This window comes from Tamandua tetradactyla, chromosome 14 (assembly GCF_023851605.1).
Source record: "Tamandua tetradactyla isolate mTamTet1 chromosome 14, mTamTet1.pri, whole genome shotgun sequence".
Classification (NCBI taxonomy): Eukaryota; Metazoa; Chordata; class Mammalia; order Pilosa; family Myrmecophagidae; genus Tamandua; species Tamandua tetradactyla.
In genome coordinates this window covers 82,551,175-82,575,669 of record NC_135340.1, presented here as the reverse complement: position 1 = coordinate 82,575,669, position 24,495 = coordinate 82,551,175, and the positions used below count along the sequence as shown (strand labels likewise).

The window sequence follows — 24,495 nt, the reverse complement described above, 5'->3', positions numbered from 1 at the left end:
TATCTGACTTGGGTGCTCCTTAACCCCAGTCACCAGTTAATAAGAGAATATGTAATGGGTCATGCTTCTATTAGATGGTTGTATACTGGTCTTAACAAAAATAAACTTGATTCTTCAACATCAACACTTTGAGTGACTTTTTAAATGCCTGTGATGTTTGCCATAGCTATTTATCAGTGGCACCAAAGTCAAAATGTTGATGATGTGTAACAAGCATGTGTAGTATTACAGGTTGGTCAGTCAGACCTGAAGGGACACGAATAGAGAGCAAAGGCTCTCCCTGTGGTGTTGGCTTCCCAACATGTTCATTGAGTGATGAGAGAGAGAGCAGGAATTCATGCATAAAGGAGAGGACTAAGAACAACCGTTACTAATTGGGTATCCCAAGGGGGTATCAGGTAACATTTAACCAGAGGTTACTTGTACCACTGGGAATTGTCAATCTTGATGCCAATAGAGAGTTTGTAGAATTTGGCAGTAAAGGTATTTAAAAGCTGCTGGAAGGCAATATACCAGAAATGGAATGGCTTTAAAAGGAGAATTTATTAAGTTGCAAATTTACAGTTCTAAGGCCATGAAAATGTCCAAATTAAGGCAGGGTTATAAAAATGTCCAAAGTAAGGCATCCAAGGAAAGATAACTTGGTTAAGAAGGCCGATGACGTGTGGTGTTTCTCTCTCAGCTGGAAAAGCATATGATGATATCTGCTAGATTTCTCTCCAGGCTTCTTCAGTGGCTTCCCTGGGGGACGTTTTCTGTACTTCCAGAAGTCTCTGGCTCTGTGGGCTCTGTTGGTTTTCTTTTCCCAGAATGGTTCCCTCTTGAAGAGCTCCAGTAATCAACTCCACTTTGAATGGGTTAGAGGCACATGTCCAGGAAACCATCTAATCAAAAGTTTACCACCATAGGTGGGTAGGTCACATCTCCATGGAAACAATCAAAATGATCCCACCCAGCAATACTGACTGAGGATTAAAGAACTTGGCTTTTTGGGGGTCCATAACAGATTCAAACCAGCATAGGTTTCATCTAACGAGAGGTGACTTGGACCACTAGGCACTGTCAACCTTAATGCCAAGAGAGAGTTTGTAGTTTTGGCAGTAAAGGTATGTGTGAGTAAAATGGCAAGCATCTTAGAGAAAGGAATTATTAGTTGTGTATGATATTTTAAATAAAGCATCTTTATTTGAAGACAAAGAGATTAATTAGAAAGAAAATAAATTTCCTCACATAAAAGTTAAGAGTGAGATACTGGTTTACACTAAGATGGCCTTATTTAGCTATAAATCCAAGCCAAATAGAATCAGAATAGATTAAAATAGAATAAAAATAGAATGTTTAGTACCTTTATTTTTTTTAAAAAAAGTATAATATTGTGGTAGATGGAATTGTGTACCCCAGTTTGGACATGTTCTTGGCCTTAGTTCACAGTTTGGTTGGGTCTGGACCCAGCGAAAGTAAAAATCTCTTCAAGATGTTACTTCAGTTAAAGTTATAGCCCAACTGAATCAGTTTGGGCTTTAATCTGGATTACTGGAGTCCTTTATAAGCAAAGTGAAAAAGTCAGACAGATAGAAAAGCCACAGGAGTGGCCAGAAGCTGGAATTCAGTAGAAACAGAAGAGGAAGGAGAAAATGCCACCGCATGCATTGCCACCTGACGGAAGAGCCAAGGAATTCCAAAGATTGCTAGCCAGCCAAAAGATACCACCTCCTAGAGGAAGCATTCTAAACTCTGAAACCTTGACACAGTAAATTCCTGTGGTTAAGCTAACCCATAGTATGGTATTTTTTTTAAGCAGCTAGGAAACTAAAACTGATTTTAGTACCCTACAAACTCTGACCAACACCTAAAATTGTGGAATGTGGAAACGGCTTTGGTAATGGGTAGAGGCTGGAAGAATTGTGAGGTTTTTTGTTTGTTTGTTTGTTTTTTTAACATGGGCAGGCACCAGGAATTGAGCCCAGGTCTCCGCTCCAGCATGGCAGGCGAGAATTCTGCCACTGAGCCACCATTGCCTGCCTGAATTGTGAGGTTCTTGATAGAAAAAGCCAAAATTGCTTTGAAGAGAGTGTCAGTAGAAATATGTATGTTAAAGGTACCTCTGATGAAGCCTTACAAGGAAATGATAAATATGTTATTGGAAATTGGAAGAAAGACTATCTGGTTATAAAGTGGCAGAAAACCTGGCAAAATTGTTTTCTGATATTTGATTGAAAGTGGAACTTGTAAGCAGTTGAACTTGGATATTCAGCTGAGGAAATTTCCAAGGTAAGCAGGTGATAGTAATATGCAAGAGGAGAAGGATAAGCTGAAAACTTATTCTCTTAAGCACAAAGAAACCAGAAATTGATTATTTCTGCACCTATCCAGATGTGTGCTCTGAGTCTAAGGACAGAAGCAGCTATCGGGGACCTCCCTGAGCTTCTGGGAAGTGAGTCTCCAGGGAATAGGGTTCCATGTGAAGGTTTAACTAAACAACCCTTTGCTAAAGAAGGTAAGTTGAAACATGGGTCCAGGCAGACATTTCAGCGGATATAAGGATTAGAAATGCAGTTATCCAGGAAGGATCTCTGGAAAGTACTGTTGTCTAATCATTTGGAACTGCTTGAATTGCACATAAAGCCACAGGTTTTGTGAAATTTGTATAAACAGAAGCAGTGCCTGAAGGGGGCAGAGGATAGATGAATTGAAGAATGACTTTAAGGGCACAACCATGGAAGCAGAGGTCTGGACCAAAAAGATCTCAGGCCAAGAAAGCAGACCCTCCTACCTCTGTGGAAAGAGTAGGTCCACCACTGTGCTTGGAGGAGGCAGGCCATCTGTCCTGGTGCTTGGAGGGGACAGGCTTTGCGCCCCATTGTTCAAAGAGAGTGCCACCACCCCGATGCTCAGAGGTCGGGGAGCCTGTGCCTCAGCAGTCTCTGAGACCTTGGCTACCATCTCCATGTTCAGAGTGATTGGGGCCCGAGCCCTGACTGGTAGGAGAGCCAGGCTGTCATTCCAGTGCTTGGAGGAGGTGGGGCCTACACCCCAAAGGTTAGGGGGAGCTTGTCTACTCCAGAAGTGCTTGAAATGGTTTGGGCTGCCATTTCATCCAGTTTGGAAGACAAAGAATCAAGCCACAGATGATTCTCAGACCTTGAAATCTAATGGAGTTTGCCCTAGTGAGTTTTGGGCTTGTTTATGACCAGTTTTCCTTCCTATTTCTGTCTTCTGAAATATGTTTATCCTATGCCTGTTCAACTATTGTATATTGGAAGCATATAACTTGTTTTCTAGGTTTCACAGATCTATCAGACAGGAATTTTGCCTTAGGACAGACCACGCCCATAATTTTGATGAGACTTTGTACTTAGTGTTGTTACTGAAAATGACTTAAGGTTTTTGAGATGTTGTAATGGAGTGAATGTATTCTGCATGTGGGAAGAACAAGTCTTTTTGGAGTCCAGAGGGTGGACTGTGGTACATTTAATCTGTCCCCCAGTTTGAGCATGCGCTTGGTCTTAATCCACATTTCGGTGTCTGTGGACCTACTATAAATAAGATCTCTTGAAGATGTTACTTAGTTAAATTGTGGCCCAGATGAATCAGGTTGGGCTTTAATCTGGATTACTGGAGTAGAGTGAAAAAGTCAGATGGAGAGAAGCCATAGGGAACAACCAGAAGCAGTGGAACATAAAGAGAAAGGAAATGATGCCTCCATGTGTATTGCCATGTGACAGAAAAGCCAAGGGAGACCAATGATTGCCAAAACCAGCCAGAAGTTACTGACCCTCGGAGGAAGCAAATCTTGTAGCCTCTGAAACCATGAGCCTGTAAATTCCTGTTACATCATCCCATTATATGGTATTTATTTCAGTAGCTAGAAAACTAAAACAGATCCAGAGAAATATAATCAAGGAAAACTGTACTCAGAAGTCACATTAAATTGATAATCACCTGTTTGAAATAAAATTGAGAAAAATTGGAGACGTTCCAATAGAAAGGTAAAAATTATTTAGAATTAAGGAATATTCTATGGAAAAGACTAAAGGAAGCATAGATGTATTTAACCTATAATTTTCTAAATAAAAAATATTGTATGAATATATTGCACTACCTGTTGCTTTAAAAAGAGACAAGAAAGAATGGGTTCGAATTGAAAAGCAGGGGCTTTGAGCAGACCTATACCCCTAATTAATATAGACACAAAAACCCTCGAGATGACTCCAGCAAATCAAAACCACAATGAGAGAGTGCAGGCCACAGTGGTTCAGCAGGCAGTGTTCTCACCTGCCATGCCGGAAACCTGGGTTTGATTCCCAGTGCCTGCCCCTGTAAAAAAAACCCACAATGAGATACCACTTCACACCCATTAGGTTGGAACTAGTGAGTTTTTTTTTTTTTTAAAGGAAAAGTGTTAGCAAGATTGTGGAGAAATTGGAACTCTCATACATCACTAGTGAGACTGTAAAATGGTGCAACCACTGTGGAAAAGATTAGCAGTTTTTCAAAATGTTAAACATAGAGTTGCCATATGTCCCAGCAATTCCACTCCTAGTTATATACCCAAAAGAATTTAAAACATATGTTCATATGAAAACTTGTACATGAATGTTCATAGGTGCATTATCTATAGTAGCCAAAAAGTGGAAACAATCTAAATGTCCATCAAGTGGTGAATAAATAAAATATTGTATATTTATACAGTGGAATATGGAGCACTTATACATGATGAATGAACCTTGAAAACATTATGCTTAGTGAAAGAAGCCAGACACAAAAAGGCCAGATATTGTATGATCCCATTTATATGCAATGTCCTGAATAAGCAAATCCACAGAGATAGAAGTAGCTTAGTAGTTGCCAGGGAGAGAGATGAATGGGGAATAACTGCAATGGTGTAAGGTTTCTTTTTGATGAGATAAAAATGTTCTGGAATTATATAGTGCTGATGGTTGTACAACCTTATGAATATAATAAAAACCACTGAATTGTACTTTTTGAATTGTATAATATATGACATCTCAATTTAAAAGAAAGTTAATCTGGAGGGGGCTGGGTAGCCAAGAAATATTCTAGAAACTACTATAATTATACCAGGATAATGCTAGCACAGGCAGAGCAAGATAAATCAATAGTATAGAATAGAGAGTCTAGAAATACACACAAATATGTGTGAGTACTTAATATGTGGTAAAATCAGTTAGGAAAGCTAGACCATTTAGTAAATGCTATTGTAATAACTGTTCTAGCCACTTGGAAAAAGATACTAGAGTTTCCCAAAATCAAGGAACAATGTCCCTCTTTGAGCTAGACCTTTTAACTAGAATGAAACAGGAAGTTAGGATACCAAGAAAGAACTCAGATCATTTTTACCATCCCTTTATTTGCTACCTATGTCAAACTCAGATCACATACAGATATTTCTCTAGCTCTCTGCCAAAGGTAGAATTTCTTTGAATGTCTAAAGAATTCTGAAGCTCCAAGCTGGTGAAGCTCAGTTACTCATGCGGTTTGCTTCCAACTCAAATTTGCCGGGCACTACTATGAAAGTGTTTCCAAGAGAGATGTTCTGATGTCTGTCACCTCCCTGTGGCAGAAATGTGTGATCTTTGTGAATTCAGTCATAATTCATACCTCATTTGAATCTCCAAGGGGATAGAATTTGATAAAGATCACAATGTAGTAGCTCCATCTATTTCCCATAAGAAAAGAGAAAAAAATCATTTTTATGATGATATCAGAAGATATTTGGATTTTTTGAGGGTCTCTCATAATAGGAAGTGTAGGATATTTACACCAAAATATACACCAATTGGATCAAAAATTAAAATGTAAAAACAAATTGTAAAAGCATTAAAGGACTTGTATAAAGAAAATATGGGCAAAAACGTTTTTAATTTTGATGGAAAATGCCATTATTTACGCCTACTCTTTTGTTATTTATTGAATATGAAAAGCAAAGTACAGAAACCACCTGTATGATATTTAGTGACTTTCAGCATCATAACTTAGTAAAAATTAGAAGTTAGCATTCTAAAACTTTGTTTCACTGGTCTGTGCAATCTAGTTGTAAAAATTTGTGGGCCCTAAATTTCCCCTTCTAGCTCTTAAAATTCTTAAGTCCTTTGGACGAGAGAAATAACCTTGAGATTCCTTCACCACTAATTTTGTGGTTTTGTAATATTAATTTGATTTATGGCAACATAAACATACATTTCTTTGTCTTTATTTCTTTATGTGTTTTTGCAGATGCATTTGATAAAGAGTACAAGATGGCATACGATCGTCTCACACCTAGTCAAGTCAAGAGCACACACAACTGTGATAGACCACCAAGTACAGGAGTGATGGAATGTCGGAAAACCTTTGGAGAGCCCTATCTTTAAGCTTTGTGTGTGTGTGTGTGTGTGTTTGTACTTTCATTATGTATTATATAGTCAATGTATAAAATAACACTTTTAGACTAAACTTTTTCCTTCAATTTTTGAAAATGTATTTGTAAATGGTTCAGAAGGTCCAGATAGCTACTTTGTATATGTACAGAATGTTTTAAGAAGAGAAAAGTAACAAATGGGGAGAGCCACTATTCCTTTCTTTTTTTTTTCCTTTAATTCCTTGTAATAAATAAAGTATTTTTGAGATGAGGAAACTCCTAAACAAGTTAGTTGCCATAGATAAAACAATTCTTTTATTGCTTCTCCTGAAAGACAAATTGAAAAAATCACATGGGACCTAAACAGAAATGTGAGATCAAGTATCTCTTGTTTTCATAGACTATTCAAATGTTTTGACCATGAAGTTGTATTATACATATTTTAAATTGTTTATAGTAAGTTGATATTTTTTTAATTCTTAAACTTAATATAGCAATCTTAAAATGAATTTAAACTTACGAAGCAAGCAATTAAGTGCTTATTTTCCATGTCTGCTGCTATTTGAAGTAACTAGTCCAGCTGCAGGTTCTCTCTGTGTCTATCTATTTTATTATTTGGAAGAATGATCCAAAAATATCAGTGCTAATGTCAGTGTTGTCCTAGGATTGCATGTGAGTATCCATAAGCCTGAAAGCAGTGGGAATGCAGAGGGTAGTGTGCACCGCCCAGACTGACTCACTGAATCTTGTGAAAGAAAAGCTAGAGAGGTCCAGTTCTGCTTCCGCAAAATCAAGTTCAACACACATGATTCAAAAATGTTCTCTGCTGCTAATATATACATATAGTAGACAGAGAAAATGTGTATTTTTCCTTACACATTTTGTGTGACGTTGTGGCTTACAAGTCAGTCCAAATTTCAATATTCTACATAAGAACTTACATTTTAGAATTAAGACAATTAGGCCTAGGTCAGTTTTTACCCTTATTTTAATATATAAAATATGGGGTAGAATGCAAGTTATACTATGAAATATTTATCCAGAATATAATCTACTGGAATATTCTATTAATACTATTTATAAATATTCAAGACTTCTTTTTCAAAAATAGAATAATGCTGTCTAAAAAGTCTAAAAGTACAGCCAAATAGAATTTCCCATATTGAGGAATTTGGCTTTTTCAACTTCAGAATCAGAAGTTTATGGAATCTAAAATCCAGAAATATCCAGTTGTCAGATAATAAATTGAATGCTTCAGCACCATGGGTATTAAAAAGACTCTAAAAATGTATTTTTAGTCCTATTATTTCTGATGTCACTTTCTTTGGTAAATTATGCCAGAAAAAAAGTATCCTTTGGCTGTTAGAATGAAAGATTTTGACTATGTATGTACATTTGCACACATCGTCATTAATATAGGAGTTCTCCAGCCAACTTCAGAGAATTAAAAATGGATGGTCCCAAATTAGGTGCATAAAACCAGTAGAGTTCTGAACACTTGGATTGGACATGTTTTGGAGTCTTGAGACTTAGAATGATTTCAGATGCAGACAGGACACCTTTTGAGTTCACACCTTAGTGAATACACCAACCTGAAACATTTTACAGCTTTTTACTCTGGGAAATAATAAGGAAAGTTTGGAAATGTTAAAACTGTCACTGCAGTTAATCTGAGGGTGTACTTGCTTACTTGAAAAATCTGGTGCTATGCACATATATCTGCTTCTGCTTTGTAAATATCACCCTAGACTCACCCTTCTTTACTGTTCATATCTGAACTTCACATTCTAATTGAGTCTTACGTTCTCTAAATCATTCAAAATTGTCAAATGAGAGCAACATTTGATAGATTAGGTTTTTGGCGCTGGCGTTAAATACCCCTCCAAACAGGATTCTGGGTACTTGTTCCCCTCCTCCACCCCCATAAGAACAGAGTTCACTATTGTTTACCTTTTTTAAAATACATAGAATATGTAGGAATCATACTTTACAAATTTCAAATGTCTGACAAAAAGAGAGTGTAGTAAAGCCCATTTTTATGGTTCAAACTCATTTGGAAAGTGAACGTAATTTTTATCTCCTCCCTGCCCCAAGTTTTGTTTCTGCTTTTGGGTGTGGTTTTGTTTCCCCTACTTTTAATCCCCAGGGAAGATTACTTGCACAAATGTAGTCTTTGAAAGTAAAACCTAAAATGAATAGAAAATGGTAAACCCTCCTTAAACAAAAATTGAAACACAGATAATTCTTTAAAATACTTTACAAACTTTTCTTCAGTTTTCTCTCTGTTGGCCATAACTTTTGGAGAATCATGGCCAATCATTTTGGAGAAAAATACCCTTTTGCTACATTATCTCTTATTTTCTTACTTTTAGTTTTGTTTATGTGTTGCATTTGTTGAAAATAAACCATGCTGTATGCTGGTATAATTTGCTTACTACTTCCTTCCATTATGTTTTGAATGATATCGTTTGTATTTTTTATGACATTTAAAATATTCAATTTTTTCCTCCTATTGCCAGATAGGGAATTATGCAGGTGTTCATCTTCTGATGGGGGGGAGGGGGCGTTGTTTTGCTTTGAAATCTAAACCTCTAAATACCACAAGCTTATTTTATTGTAAGATTTTCTAATATGTCTTTCCATTTTTAATATAGAAGAACTGCCCATAAAAATATCAGTTCAGCTTTTTAGGTGATACTCATTTTTACTTTATGCTGATAATTATGATAATACTTTATTACAATGAGCAAGTGTTAACCTACTGTTTATTAAAGTTATGTTGTATTTCTAAATACCCCTTAAGTATATAGCAAGAAAATACCCATTTGGTAACGTACAAGAGCCCAGCTTTATTTTTATTTCTCCCACTAGAACTTGAAAGCTCCTATTAGGCCCTTTATCTCTGACCAGCAAAGGGAAGAGCAAACTGACTCTCTGAGGGGCCTCTGTGCTCAAGTTAACATGTTTTACCCCTTCCTGTTTACATATAAGGGTAAGCTTTATTTCAGAAATGAAATTCTCTTTTGCCCAACAGCTGGAAACCAGTTTATTAGCATTCTCAGTACATGGTGTCTTCTTACCATCCCTTTATGCTGTCCTCCTCTGGCCTCAAAGTAAGCACATTTGTTGGTTTAATTATTTTTGTTTACAATTAGTAGTGTATAGATTAGTACAAGAATTTTAATCTCTAATTTTCAAAGTTTGTGTGCACATGCTATATTCTGAGATGGTAATAGATTCTTCTGATAAAGTTACTGTTGCCTTCCACAGTTGTTAATTTGGATGGCTCCTTTTTTTTGTATTTAAAGATTTTCTGTTCAGATGTAGCACTGTGATGAAACCACTAGAGCAACTGTTGGAATTTTCTGTAAATGAAATTCTTCAGGGTTGGCCTGCTCTTCACAGGACAGGGAAGATCGAAGCGTGCATTTGGTTGTGCAGGCAGCACAGGACAGTGTCTTCTCAGGCTCAGGTGACCACCAAGGATGGGCTGCCCTGTTCATGAGCTCTCTCTTTGCACCTTTCATGGCTACCAGTCTCAGAATACATTGCAAGCTTCACCTTCAGGGGGACCTCCCACAAAACAGGGGTCAGATCTAAGGCTGTCATTGGCAGATAAGGCCACCAGTTCTGCCCCTGTATCTAATAGTCTGTGCCCTAAATAATAAATTTCAATTACTGCCCCGTTGGTACTCAATCTTTAAATAAAATATACTTCTGATATAGACAGTACTGTAAAAGACCAAGGCTATAATTTGATAAAACCATTTTCAGATCTATTAATGAGAGCATAATTTAATGTTCAACAAGTATAGTAACTGTTTAAACACATCAGTTTGGGAAATTTCCAAAATTTGGAATATATCTAATTTTTCTGGTACAATAATCTTAATCCATTTACATTAAGAAGAGTTACACATTTTTAGAATTCTGAGCCAAATCTATTACTTGAACTATTAAGGAAATACAACCCCAGGGGGAGGAAGTCATCATACAGCCACTGTCTTCTAATTCAGATACCCACATGGGACAGTACCAACTTTCCAGACTGATGGAATGACCTAGAGTTTGTCCCAGGTAACTATAAAGATCATTCTGCATATTATATGAAGGACCATCTCAATATTATCTTGACATTTTAGGATTCTACTTTATCTCTGAAACAGCATGGTTTTCATAAATTTAGTAGATTTGTAAATGTATGACAAAAATGTTAATTATAAGCGTAACAAATTGATCTTTTAGAAGTTATAGGTCATCCATCTCCTTGAAATCTTTTCTTTCTCTCCCCAGTGAATTCCTACTCATCCATCAAGACACAGCTTTCATTTTATCTACTTGTCCCTTTCTGTCATAGTGTGAAGTGGTCAAAATTTTGAGTCACACAGATACAGGGCAGGATATGATTCGATCTTCTAATATCACTCTGATTATGAGGAATCCAAAGTACAGGAGGAACACTGAAGCGCCACAAAGTGGGAAAAGGATGCTAGATCACTAAGAGTTGGTTTTAATCACTAGGTGGATATTTAGCACTTTGTTATTAAAGAACATTTCACTGTTCATCCCTAACTCAGTTTGGAGAAGCCCATGTCTGAGCTGGTGAGGAGGTGGGACATCCAAGACTAGCTGGAATTGGCTATTGCCACCATGTTGGAAGAGAAATGGTATTTGGCTCTCCCTTCCGCTGGTGGTGTGCTCTCCTGCTCTTAGGCCGATGGCAAATGGAGACCTGGCAATTAAGCAGTTTCAGGAATGAAGATAACTGAATTCAGAATATGGAATTTAAACATGCTTCCACATTCTTCAGTCTTCTCTCAAGCATTCTGACCAAGTGATCTAAAGATAGGGATGAGCCCATCCATGTATAAAAGTAAAGTATCATTGGGTCTGACAATTTATTGAACTCAAATAAAAGTTATTTCCAAAAAACAGAAATCCTGGTATAGTAAGGCCATTAGTTTAATTAACTAGTTGGTCTCCAAAGATGGATTATAATTTGAAAGCCTCACTGTGTTCCCATTGGAAACTGAAATTCTCTGAATAATTCAGCCTTTCAACACTAAAATGTTGATTTTTTTTTCCACATCATATCTAGCCCACTATCTTCTCATCTCAATGAGTCATTTCTTAGTTTATATTAAACACATATTTACCATCATAATCTGCAATTACCTGAGCTCCTTTGAAGTCCTTTTAAAATAATCTGCCTTCTCACTCACTAGTGGCAAGAACAGTCACTGCTGGACAAGAACATGCTAGAGGGGCAGGGCCAGAGCAGCTTTGTTAGGATGTCTAATCCCTCAAGGTGACCACTAATAAGGTCATATTTTTAAATTACCCTTAATAGGGTTGCTTCCTATTTAAATTTCACATTTCAGAAATGTCCTTTTAACTAAAAAATATTGGTACACATTTTATGGGACTACAGTGTGGAATGATAGTTGATTCTTCATATACTTCCTTTTTCCCAGTCTTAGCTCCTTAAACTGAAACCCTGACATAGACCCTCACATTCTGAACAGAAAAAGAGGAGACAGTAAATTTCAGTGTGTGCTTTGGGCAGGACCCAGGAGGGTGAGATACAGGCCATGTCTGCATCTTTTGGACCAGCAGCCCTTCAGGAATGATGAAGAAACAGTGAGGGTGGGAGCTTGTCTTATTGCTGCTGTGCCTGTCCCAATCCTCACCCCAGTTATTACTCATTTAGAAAATCCTCTGGCTCCAGAGGTCTCTCTACTGGTCCCCACATGATGGTTGTTTGCATGAGTCAGGAGGAGGCACTCCACCCCTCTAGGGTGGGATTCTTAATCCACATTGAGCTACCAGGTGTTTTCAAGGATAAAGGTCAGTCCTGGATCACACAACAGAGGCTCTGGGCTGCTTAGTCCATTCTCCCAGATCATGTTCATTCTTGCATTAATGTAACAAGAGGTATAATAACTTCTGGCATGGTGCATGGTCTTCTGATATGTGTCCACTGTGAGCAACAGTGACTTTGACTCAAACAGATACAGGACAGGATATGATTCGATCTTCTAACATCACACTGATTATCAGGAACACAAAGTAAAGGAGGAACATTATGAAGCCCAGGATCTTGTTCATTCTCCATTTGCACAATGCAATTGAAGAGATCACAAACAGGAGCATGAGAAAGAGCAAAACAATTGCACAAAACAAGCCATTGCTGCTGACTGGAACAGGCTGTAATCCATTGATAAGAGAGAAAAGCAACCAAGGAAAGGGCAAGCTGCGAGATTAAAGAAATAACATGAATATTCTGAAAGTTAATGCAATCATATATTCAAATGATATTTTACAGTTACAAAGCATTAGGTCCAGTTCACAGATGAGAAACCAAGGTTCACGGAAGTTAAATTACTTGCCCAAGAACTCATAGCTAATAACTAGGAGAGCCTAAATTAAAACTGAAGTTTTCTGGGTCTGAGCTCTTTTTTCTGCATTTTTTATAACTTCTGACTAACCTAGGTATCAGATTTGTTGGCCTCTTAAGGTTTTACTTTAAGGCCTAGCTTGGGATAGCATTTCTTTCAATTCTTTTGTGATCAGGACTCTTCTATGCCCTTTTCAACTCCCTCCCATTTGCCCCCTCTATTCTCCACTCCCCATACACAGATTCAGACTAAAGGAACCAAAACCACCACCCAGTATCAGGACGTGACTGGAGAAGTGCGAACAGCCCAGGTGCTCTGCTCAGACGAGGCTGGGAGGAGAAATGTGAGGATGGTCAGGGGAGATGAGGCATTTGCCTATTTATGCCAAATGCCTCTGAGTTGGCAGGAGCCCAAATAGAGACAAGCAGGAGTATCAGGAAATGAGATTGAGTCTTTGACCCTTCTGACCCCACCTTTACCATCTTGGAGGTCAGTGAGCAGAGCATTTGACTGGGTTTGGTAATGGAATTTAATGTACTTCCTTTTTCAATTCATCTATAACTTCTAGTCACATTTCAGGCAGCATTTTAATTCTGTCATGCCATCTGGTTGTGATGCATGGAAAATACTTTGTTGCTTTGAAGAAACTAATAAAATAAATGCCCTTTTATCCCCTGCATAATGAATGAAGCAGAAAACCCAGAGCCAATGCATTGCTTTCCAGTCATACTTAATGTGCCTTGGAAAGTATATCACCACTTACCCCACAGTAATATCAAATATGTTACTGCCCACAGAACTTGACACAGCCATGTCGCCAAGGCCTTTCCGAGCCACAATCACACTAGTGATGAGATCAGGAATTGATGTGCCCGCTGCTAGGATTGTCAAACCCATAATCTCTTCGGAAATCCCTATTGTTTCACCAACCTGGTAAACAGCAACAGTAACGACAAACCATGTCAGCAGCTCAGAAACTTGAGACTCCTCACATGCTACTTTGTGCAGACACAGCACCTTCTAAAGAGCTCAATGTACTCCCTCAGCCTGGGTGAAGGAGGGTGATGGATGGAATTGGGTGCTAGGAAGATAAGTCACAGAGAGAAAGAATGGAGCCCCCCCAAAAAAAAAAAAAAAACAGAAAAGAATGGAGCCCCTGCTGCAGGCTGCAGGGAACCACACTACTCTGCTTTTCTTATTTGGACTAAAAGTCCATATGCAATAGAGTTACCCTTCCTCTCACTGTCATTCTAACTACAACACTTCCACCTTACCAAAAGAACTACCCCTCCAAAAATCTATTCATGTCAACATTTTAATTTCTAGAAAACATAGACACCTTCTCTGTACCAGGAACTAAGAGGCTAGAGATAGAAATATGAACAGTACAATACAGTCCCTAACTCAGCCAACTTAGGGAGAAAAGCTTGAAAGCAATTACAGTTCAGGACTTAGTGCAACACCTCAGGTAGATCAGCAAAGCCATGGGTGCTCAAAGTAAGACTGATTAGGTCTGCCTGGGGGAAATGCCCAAGAAGAGCCAATGCTGACTGAGCTGGCTCTTGAAGAATGAGAATTTCACCAGCAGCAGGGGTGAAGGTGGGGGGTGGGGATGCTCTGCATGATGGAGAAAGCGGGGAATGAGGCTAGATATGGTCAGCTGGGACCAGACTGTGAAGTGCCTCCCATTCTACACTGTGAATATAAGACAGGAAACCACACTTGTAAATCACCATTCATGGGAATAAAGTCTACTTGTAAGCTTTTACAGTATAGAGACTGTACAAATTCATTTGGTCCTTCCCATTCCTTGAGTCCTTGAAATTCATCCTGAAGGGGGGGGGGGTAATATTCTTGGGACCTGCTGATTGCAGGACTTATTTCCTGTCATTCACTCACCTGGTGAGCCCACCACACCATGAGGTATGAGAACATGGCTATCCACACGATGGCTCCCAGGAAGGTGATAACAAAAAACTTCCTAGACTCCTGTTTGGAAGTTTGGAAAGGAAAAGAAATCAGATGAAGAGGTTAAAAAGTTTTTTGCCCTTCTAAGGAAGCCTAAAATCAGTGATCATATGTAATTAATGGAGAGCATCTGGGGAAATTAAACTGAGGCTCTGTCTCCAGTGAGAATCTTGTGATAGATGGGAAAGGATGGGGTGATGGCCTTAGGGGAGCCCAGCAAGTAGGATGATTCAGGATGAGCCAAACTGAAAAGAACTATTTGCTTGCCATACAACTAGAAGAATCAAAGTATTTGGTTTGGCTTCTGCAACCTCTTGCCCCACCCCTCCAGGGCTATAATTCCATCCCAGATTCCTCTCAGCAGTGGAGCCCTCACAAGTTGATTTTTCCTGCCCTTTCCCACCTTTTGAATGTGAGCTCTGGGCGCCTACAGACTCCACCAGCCTTCCTGGGAACAAACAGGCTCGGATACAACCAGGCACACTCACCAGCCTCCGGACATCAGGCACTGTCAGCCATAATGGGAGTATGATGGGCAGGAGGAAGAAGTAAAGGGCCTGCTTCTGCCTGGTCTTGGGCCACTTGAGAGACAGAGGCTCCTCGTTTTCCTCCTCCTCCTCTTCCTCTTCTTCCTCCTCCTCTTCCTCCTCCTCCTCTTCCTCCTCACTTTCACTATTACTGTCATCACCTCCCTCCTCACCATCTGCACCTTTCTCATCACTTTCGGCTTCACCTTGATTTTCAGCATTGGGTTCCTGGCCTTCAGTTTCACCTTCATCACCTTTCATCTCACCATCTTCTCCTCCTGCTTGGGTTTCAACTTCACATTCATTGTCTTCTGCTTGGACTTCACATTTATATTCACTGTCTCCGACCTGGATGTCACCTTTGCTTTCACTTTCATCATCTTCTTTTGCTTGGATTTCTCCTTCACTTTCACATTTATCTTCTTTTCCTGCTGCTTCAGTGTCACCTTCACATTCTGGTTGCATCTCACCTTCACCAGGAGCTTCACTCTCTTCACCTATCACTTCACCTCTGCTCTCGGCTCCAGCCACATCTTCCTGCAAATCAAAGCCAACAGATTAACGTGTGAGAACTGCTCTGTTTGTTTTCCCAACCAAGCTTTCCCCTATTTGTTTCTTGTTGTTGTTGTTCTGAAAATGTATCTGAAAGCCTGAGTAGGAGGAAAAAACTAGTGCAGTCCTTCGGCAAAATTCCCTCCATGACCATCCTATCCAGGTTGTCAAACATTTATTTGATCATTCCCAGGGATGGAGAACTCAACACCTAAAGCAGTTTCTATTTCGTAGCTCTTATTGGTTTGAAATCTATATATCAAATTTCTACCCTGTGTTTAGATTTACTCTTTGAAAGAGCCACAGAGGACAAGCAGAATCACTCTTCCTTGGAACAGCTCTCTTCCCTGGGCTACACATTCCTAGTCCTTCTATCATTCATGCATTCCATCACCTAGAGCCTTCCTTACCATCTTGGTGAACCCATTCTAATTAGTTTACATCCCACGAGTAGACTGTCCAGGACTGAACACCAACACAGAGGAACAGGACTATCACCCGCCCTTGTCTTAGATACTATGCTTCCATTAATGTTGCCTAGTATAGTATATCTTTTGGTGGTCATATCAAATTGCTGAGTCTACTAAAACTCCTAAATTGTTTTCTTATATTATTGTATATGTATAATGAAGATAATGTCTACCTATGGAGGGGTTTTATGTTCCAGGCACCACACCATCTACCATGTTCTATGAATCAAGTAACTCATGATAATGTAAAATTATACCCATCTTACAGGTGGAGAAACTAGGGTACAGAGAAGTTATTAACTTGTCCATGGTCCGCATGGGTTGTAAGTGATGAAGCTGGGACTTGAACATGGATAGTCTAACTCTCAGTCTCTTGAACACTATACTAACCTACTTGGAAAATGCCAGAAATGAATGAGACCTCCAGTTCCCAAACTGGGAGCTTATTAGAAATACAGATTTTCGAGACCAACTGAATTAGAATTTCTGGGATTGGAAGTCAAGAATCTGTATTTTAACCTGCTAACAAGTGTTCCTAATGCATCCATCTGAAGACCAGTGTTTGGGAACCATGGTCTGACTCTAGGCACTCTAAAAGCCATTCATTCTGAGGGTCCTGAGATTAGGCACCCAACCAAACTAGCAACATGCTGGTCCAGTGCCTTGAGCAAATGGCCTGGACTGGCTGTTCATGGAGTAAGTGTGTTATGTGTAACAAACTTCATGATACAGGTAACTCCCCAAGTTCTGTGATTCGTAGTCACCTGGAGGCTTTTAAAAACATTAAGACCCAAGGTCCCCACTCCAGATATTCTTATTTAATTGGTTGATAGTAAGACCTGGGCAGTTTTTAAACATCCCCAAATTATTCTAATATGCAACCAGGGTTGAGACCTCTGATGAAGAAGTCAAACGTTAATATTAGATGAGGCCTGTGTTTTGAACCGGGAATGAGGAGACAGAAGATTTTAGTCTGAAATAATTCCTACCCTGCCTTTCTTCCCCCTATCAGGGAGAGAGGCTTCATGGAGGGGATGACAAATCACTTAATAGGTACGGAAGTATCTGCCGAGCCTGCACCCTCTTCTCTGAGAACTGCCACCCCTCATAGTCCCAGCTGAATGGATGGCTCCCTTAGAATCAAGGCACCCCATCTCTCCCTGGCTGTGGCTGATTGGACCACAGCTGGATATATGCAAGACATGTAGCCCGGGTTGAAAAGATTCTCTCTTTTCTGAGACTGGGAGCCAATCACTGGTTCCTCTCTGTGGACTGAAGGACTGGGGTGGTAGCCTTATAGCATGTGACAGTTCACAACACATTCACATATATATTATCTCACTTATACTAATGTGTTAAGGTGATTTAACCTGTCTCATGAGTTTTTTGTATTATGGTGATCTTTAGAGAAAGGGCAATGCTAACCACAAAGAATGAATCTTAGAAAGGACTGCAGACCTTCAGAGAGGAAGTATTCCAGCAAGTCCTTCCCTGGGCCTCTCAAATTCCTGCACCTTGTAGAGGGCAACCAGGCTAGGTGCTTACCTGACCGTCAGGATCCTTCTGATCTCCCCTGATGTCTGGTGCAGGGGCTGGTGTGGGTGTGACCACAGGGAGCTTGGCTGGCTCCTCATCTTTAAAGGATAAACATAGGATAGGTCAGAGAAGTGTACTTAGGTTCTGAGAGTGACTGGCAGGGACCCTGCTGTGAATGGCTAGAGGGCTATTGGATTTGCCTACTTTAGGGTCTCAGAAGGTTTATTTTCCTAAATTTCTTGTTGGAAGGAAAAGTAAAATGATACGATGAGAATTGTTTTTTGCCCATCCACTGAGATATCTGCAGATGAGAGGACAGCTTAGATGTGGCCATCCTTGCTCCCCCTGTATTCACAAACATTTCCATCCTGGCCAATGTGACCAAGGGTCCTATGAACAGCTTGGGCAACTGGAGCAGAGGGAGGGCAACTCTCCCAGCTCTCAGGGTCTGACTCTTTCCCCTACCAACTTCAGGAAAGGGGAAAGGCAGCAGCTGATGATTTCAAAGGCAGCAGCTGAGAAGCACAGGGTTGGTGGGGAGGGAGACTTGGAAAGTTTGGACAGCTGGGTTTGTATACTGGCTCTCTCACTTCTTGGTTGTGGCTTAAGGCAAGTCCTTGGTCTCTCTGAACCTGTTTCCTATAGAATGGGACTAATGACTGCTGCTCTGCCTCCCTTTGGGGGCTGCCAACTAGATCAGACAGGTCTGGTGCACTGTGCAGAGCTCACATGGCAGAAGCCCTCCCACTTTTCTCCAGTCCCCCTGCCCTAGAGAGATGCTAGACTTCTCTGTCACCAGACTCCTGGTAACCTGCAGAGCTGTCACTCACTGGGGTTGCTGGTCTCAGGCAGGTCACTAGCAGCACTATCCTTGTGTAGAAGTGACAGGAAGGAGAAAAGATGTGCCCGTCCCCAACAAGTCTCATTTGGGATGAGATTTAGCAAAACAGATGTGGTAGTTCAATAACTCCATGGCCTGCCCTTGCCTATCCGTATGAGGATGTACAGAGGAAGGTGTACATGGCCAGCCTTAGGCCAGCAAGCATATCAGGAAGGGAGCGGGCTGGAAGGAAAAGGCCAGGTATGCAGTGGCATGCAGGGCAGCATGGGGCAGGGTGGACACACCAGCATCAGAATCTGACTGGCTCAGAGGAGCCCAGAGGCATGCCCCATTCTTCAGCCTGAGCTGGAAGCTGCTTCCAGGCCAGGCTCACTGCTGACAGGAAGGAGGAGTGACAGGAGAATACCCACTGGTCCAGCCAACCTCTCACCTGCAAGTTTGCTTTCTGCTTTGGTCTGGGGCTTGGCTCTGGTCTCCTGACTCAAGATCTCTTCCTTGTCCTTGGAGGAATGCACTGCGAATGAGAAAGAAAATACATTTTACCTAGGAACACAAAATTGTTGCTTCCATGGCTTTTAGTTAGGATGGTCAGCTAAGCAGCCAGAGCAACTGTGGTTGGGTGAGAAGGGCCTGGCCTGGGAGTCAGGATGACTGGATTCTGGTCCTACTGGACACGGTCATGGCACCTAATTCCCAAACGTTTGTTTTAAATTCTCTGCACTGTCACTAACTGGTTGTGACCTTGAGCAAGTCATTTTTCTCTCTCTAGGTCTATTTTCTCTTTGATAAAATGACACGGTTGGACTTAGAGACAACAGATAGAATTTATTTTCTTTATCTGCTCAAGTGATGGCTGCTTGAGTGCTGAACTGAGAAGGATTTTGACCCAAACCCAGGAGCAAAGTACTATGATTGACCAGTGGCATCTGCAATGGACAAGGAATGGAGAAATAATGGCAAGAAAACATATAGTTGATATCCCTGGACTGGACTGACTATAAGGTCCTTTGCAGCTTAGATTTTCTATGAATCCACTAGAAGCTTTGTTACAGCTCCCAGGGGGGCTACTGGTGGCCATGTTCATGCACCTTCCCTATCTTGTGGAAAAAGGGAAACAGGTGATCCATCACCTTCCTGCCATACCATTCTTGACCCCAGACACCTGCAGGCAATTGGGGGCCTCCTTCCAGAACCCCTGAACACAGGATGCCTACTGGAGGCCCACACAGCCACATGTGCAGAATGGGGTGCAGAATGGGGTGCTGATTTCCAGGCCATAAAAACAGGAGGGCAACAATTTTTCTATGTGACTATGTGCCAGGTAACATGCAAAGTGCTTTGTAAGTGTAATTTCAAGGTAAGAAAGGAAGGTAGGACACAGGTTGTGGTCCAGGGGGCTCATGAGAGTCCTCACAGCTGGGTAGCTGGAGGGGATTAGGGGTGGGGGACACAACGTGGAACCATGGGATCTATTCTGGATTCTAGTCTGGCTCTACCTGGTGAGTACCAAGTGATCTTGGAAGCCTGCATCCTCTGTCCTGTGTCTTCTCTCTAAAAGGGCAGTAGCATAACATACTTGGAGCATTGCTGTGAGGGTCCATGAGACAAAACATTAAAATGCTTTCATTGCTGCAAAGTGCTAGCCTCATCCACATTGTTTTGTTAGCACAGATTCTAGAGCCAGACAGCCTGAGTGTGATTCTTAGTTCTGTCACTTGCTAACTGCAGATTTGGCTGTGTTATTCCTTAACTTCTCTGTGCCTTTGTAAGGAGTCAATGATTTTATACATGAACATGCTTGAAACAGTGCCTGGCATCTAAAAAAACCCTATATAAGTTTTAGCTATAACAACAACGATGATGATTATGAGTTGACAATGGTAGTTAAGTGCTGCTGTCCTGCCCAGGAAGCAACCCTGCAATGATCAGGCCCAGTGTTCCAGAGGCTCTGTGTGGATTATCTGGTCCTTATATACTGCAGAAATTGAGAAGGTACAGTCTGGGAAGCTGGGTGCATCAAAACCTTTGCCTGAATCCATCCCTGGTAGAGAGGACTGGCAGAAACCGATCACTGGAATTCCCTCCTCTCAATCTGTCTGCTAAATATTCAAAGTTGCTGCAGTTGCCTTCATCCTGCTCCATCCTACAGAGCTCCCCACCCCCCCACCCCCGCCCCCATGTAGGTGTGTTCCTTGGAAGTCTTCTGTTGAAGATCCTCAACAGAACTGAGATGTCAGGAAGCTAGCACAAGCCCGGCACTCCACTGCCTGCCCCATCCAGGCAACCCCAGTACCCCCTTGCATGAGCCAAACACAGCAGCCTTCTGTCTAGCAATGTGTAGCTGTTACCAGGAAGGGTTCCTCTGGTTCCAGTCCTGGAGTTGGGAATATCTGCACACTGTTGACAGGAGGGGCTGGCAAGAAAAGCCAAGTTCCCCCTCTTTCCCTCTCATCCCTCCCATACACACTAACCTCTCATTTTCCTTGCCATTGAAAAAAGGAGGTAAGCTTTAGAGTCTCTGTCTCGCTCTCCTCTCTCTCTCCCTCTCCCCCATCCCTCCATCTCACACACACACACAAGTCTCAGAAGGGGACATGGGATCCGGGAGAGAAAAATCCCCTTCACATGGTAGGAGAGAGTTCAGTCCACAGGAAAATTCATTGACCAGCTCTGTGGAAGGAGTTGGAACACCTGGAAAGGCTGGAAGTATCTGGACAGACATTTGGAAACAGTATATATATATATAAAAGCATGTATCTGGAAAGTCTTGGGAACAAGGTGGCTGTTTAACAGCCCTGCATGGTCCCAGCTCCTCCTTGACAGTCTCAGGGGATAGAAGCAGGGGTGGGTTCTGCATTTTAGAGCATATCAGCACAGCATTCAATCTAAGGGACATTCCATGCCAGCCCCTCATGCATACAATGTCCCAGGCATTCCCTGAGATGACTCTGTCGCTGGTTCCCCCAGAGCTTGTTTCCTCACATGGCCTCCCAGGCCAGCTCTCAGCGTGGCTGGATCATCTTCTTAGTATCAATCTCCTCTGACCTCAGCCCAGCCTGGACATCACATAATCCTGTTAGCACAAGTAGGCCAGCTAACAGATATTGGTTGTGGAAGTGCCCCAGGCAGAGGAGCTCTAAGGTACCTTTAGGAGAAGGTCTTTATCTTTAGGACTTTTTCAGAGTGAGTGATTCCTCAAGGGTTGGTGCAGCATGGCCAGAGATACAGTTTCTTTCACTGGGCCCAGGCCAGGTAGTTAGTACCCACAGTACTCACCGCCCACAGGTTGCTGGATGCTAGACTCAGTTCTTGAGACCCAAGGGGTTCACTTTGTCTGGAGTTGGCACTTGGGCATAGCCTCCCTCACACTGTATGCCAAGGCTCACCTTGAGGAATTTCTAAAGGTTCAATGACCCTGTCTTTGACTCTCCTTTTCACAGTATAAACAGACCTGTTTTTAAATACCCAAAAACCCAAAATTGTGTCTGAAGAGGACAGTTCAGGGCTTGAGGAAAATTCTGAGCCTGCTAAATCTGTTCCTGAACCAGAAGGGTCAATCATGCTCCCCAGGGCTCATGGGTCAGTGTCTAGTGTTATATTCAGCTCAGACCTCAACTCTTGCACTCTGACCCCTTGGCTTCTACCCAAAGGCCAACCATTCCTTGAAGGCCTCCTGCCCAAGTTCCCAGTTCTTTCCCCAGAGATCCAGAGAGGAATAGGTCAAAGGAGAGCAGCAGCATGCCTCAAGGGTTCCATTTAAGAGCCTGAGAAGCATGTTGGGGGAGGTAGAAGGCAGGACTTGATCAGTGGATAGTGGCAATCTCAGCTGCGCCCCCTCATCATTTGTCAAAGTGGGAGATCAGCACCCACTGCACTCTGGACCCTGCCCTCTCACTCACCATCCTACAACTGGTGGAGCCTCACATGCTCCTGGCAGCTCCCTGGTTGTCCTCTGGGATTCCTGGCTGGGAAGGAGTTAGCAGGCTTCTTAGGACTCCAGAGCTGAATACAGAACAAGGGTTGTCCATTTGGAGCTTCAGGGCTATGCAGACAGCCCAGGGCCAAGCTTCCTGGTGGGGAAACTGTCAGTGTGGGCTGCTGGACTCAGCCTGAGGGCACTTGGCTTGTCATGAAGATCATGACAAATTAAACCAGGGCAGGGCTCATTAATAACTAGGTAAACACTTCACTTTACAGGGAGGGACACTGAGGCAGGGAGGGAGCAGGATTTGGATAACTAAGTCCTGAGCTGCCAAGCTCCTTAACGTGGGTTCCTACGACCTGTCTTGGTAAGTTCCCTGTCATCTCTGTCTCTACCCTATCTCCCAGACTGCCTGACTTTTACCACCTACTCATCCATCTACTAATCCTCTTCTACCCCTACCCTCACTCCACTGCCTCTCAGATTTGCAGGTCTTCCTTCTCCAACTGCAGGAGGGAAGGAGTGGACAGGGCTGACCATGCAGGTTCAGGGAGGCCTTGCTTACCTTCCCCCAGAGGGTCCAGGCTGTGGAGCATGAGCTGGTAGATGGTGCTGCGGATGGTGCTGTTGTGTAGAGAGGCAGAGCTGCTCCCTCGGGTCAGCACAGACGGGAGCTGGGCAAGGGGAGAGCCAAGAAGGCCTCAGTGATCCCTTCTCCAGGCCTGGGGAGAAGCCCACTCCCAAGCCTTGTGAACCCCACATACCTCCCTCAGGGATCAGGGAGAAAGCCCAGAAGCCTTATCCTGACCTCTCTCTTCACCACAAACCAGGAGAGTTACACAGCTTTCTTTCTCAGTCTGCCATCACTGGCTAATTTCATACACTGGATAATCCCCCACGTCTCAACCCAGAGCAAACAGAATGTACTAAAGTATACCACACCACCAAGGGCATGTATATCCCTGCAAGTCCACCCACACAGGAACACTCATGCATGCACCATGGACCCGTCTGAGAGTGACGCACTGCACATGGGTGCCACCCTTATAGGCAGCCAAGAGCATTGTCACATTTCATCATTGCCCCAGCCACACAAGATAAGCAAAGTTATGATTCCATTTAAGAAAAGGAATTGAAAGCTCTGGGGCCAGAGTGCTTATCCAGGATCACGTGGGGAATAAATGAAAGAGTCAAGATTCGCACCCAGGTCTTCTGATTTTACCCAAGCATTCAGAGGCCTTAACATACCAACATATACACAGACACACGCATAGATACACACACACCCATCTGTAATGTTCAGACACAGATGGACTGTAATGACACACACTTATTCATAGTGACACATACAGAAATATCATCTGATTTACAAGGGAGCATCCAAAGACAAACACTTGGTCCCATCCCCCAACCCAAACCTTCCCTTCTCTCCCCTCTCTGCCCCATCTCCCGGAATCTGAACTCATCCCTCCCATGCCATCTAGTGGCTGTCATAACACAGTATCGCACAACTGGCCTAGGGATCCTCTTTGAATAGGGGAGGTTTCAGGCTATACTGAGGTCCCAGCCTCTCCTCTCAAAGGTCCCTATAATTCCTCTCAGACCCCACATAAATGACAGGCATCTAAGACACAGTTTTTCAGAAGCCTTATATGCCTCTCCGGTGCCCCTCCTTTCTCTTTCTTAGTTCTGGGGCATTCCAACCCGTGAGTAATTAGGCTTTTAGATCATTCAATGTTGGGACTGCAAAGCTGGACTTGAGGTCATCTAGTCCAAACAGTCATTTTACAGGTGCAGCTCAGAGAAGAGCAGGGACTGCCTCGGGTCACCCAGCAAGCTAGTGGAAGAGCAAGCAGTGCCATCCCATCTAGCTCCCAAATTAGCACCTCCTGGAAGGCTGATGGAGGCGGAAGGGAGAGT

The 24,495-nt window shown here is 42.2% G+C and overlaps 2 protein-coding genes across 17 annotated transcripts in view; one reads left to right on the top strand and one right to left on the bottom strand.

Annotated features, from left to right (window-relative positions):
- The window catches only part of DENND4A (DENN domain containing 4A), a 226,173-nt gene extending 218,420 nt beyond the window's left edge, over positions 1–7,753 (top strand). For all 7 annotated transcript variants that reach the window (XM_077128252.1, XM_077128251.1, XM_077128250.1 and 4 more), the window contains one exon: positions 6,238–7,753. In XM_077128252.1, coding sequence (XP_076984367.1) covers positions 6,238–6,374 — 137 coding nt within the window. In that variant the 3' untranslated portion in view covers positions 6,375–7,753. The remainder of the gene's footprint in view (positions 1–6,237) is intronic.
- The window catches only part of SLC24A1 (solute carrier family 24 member 1), a 45,031-nt gene continuing 21,069 nt past the window's right edge, over positions 534–24,495 (bottom strand). For 8 of the 10 annotated variants that reach the window (XM_077128257.1, XM_077128253.1, XM_077128255.1 and 5 more), the window contains 7 exons: positions 23,141–23,249; positions 19,084–19,167; positions 17,822–17,910; positions 15,216–15,791; positions 14,659–14,748; positions 13,523–13,689; positions 11,306–12,614 (listed from right to left, as the gene is read on the bottom strand). In XM_077128257.1, coding sequence (XP_076984372.1) covers positions 12,365–12,614; positions 13,523–13,689; positions 14,659–14,748; positions 15,216–15,791; positions 17,822–17,910; positions 19,084–19,167; positions 23,141–23,249 — 1,365 coding nt within the window. In that variant the 3' untranslated portion in view covers positions 11,306–12,364. Of the gene's footprint in view, positions 885–11,305; positions 12,615–13,522; positions 13,690–14,658; positions 14,749–15,215; positions 15,792–17,821; positions 17,911–19,083; positions 19,168–23,140; positions 23,250–24,495 lie in introns of those variants that run through there. The other 2 variants (XM_077128259.1, XM_077128258.1) reach the window with 2 other exon arrangements.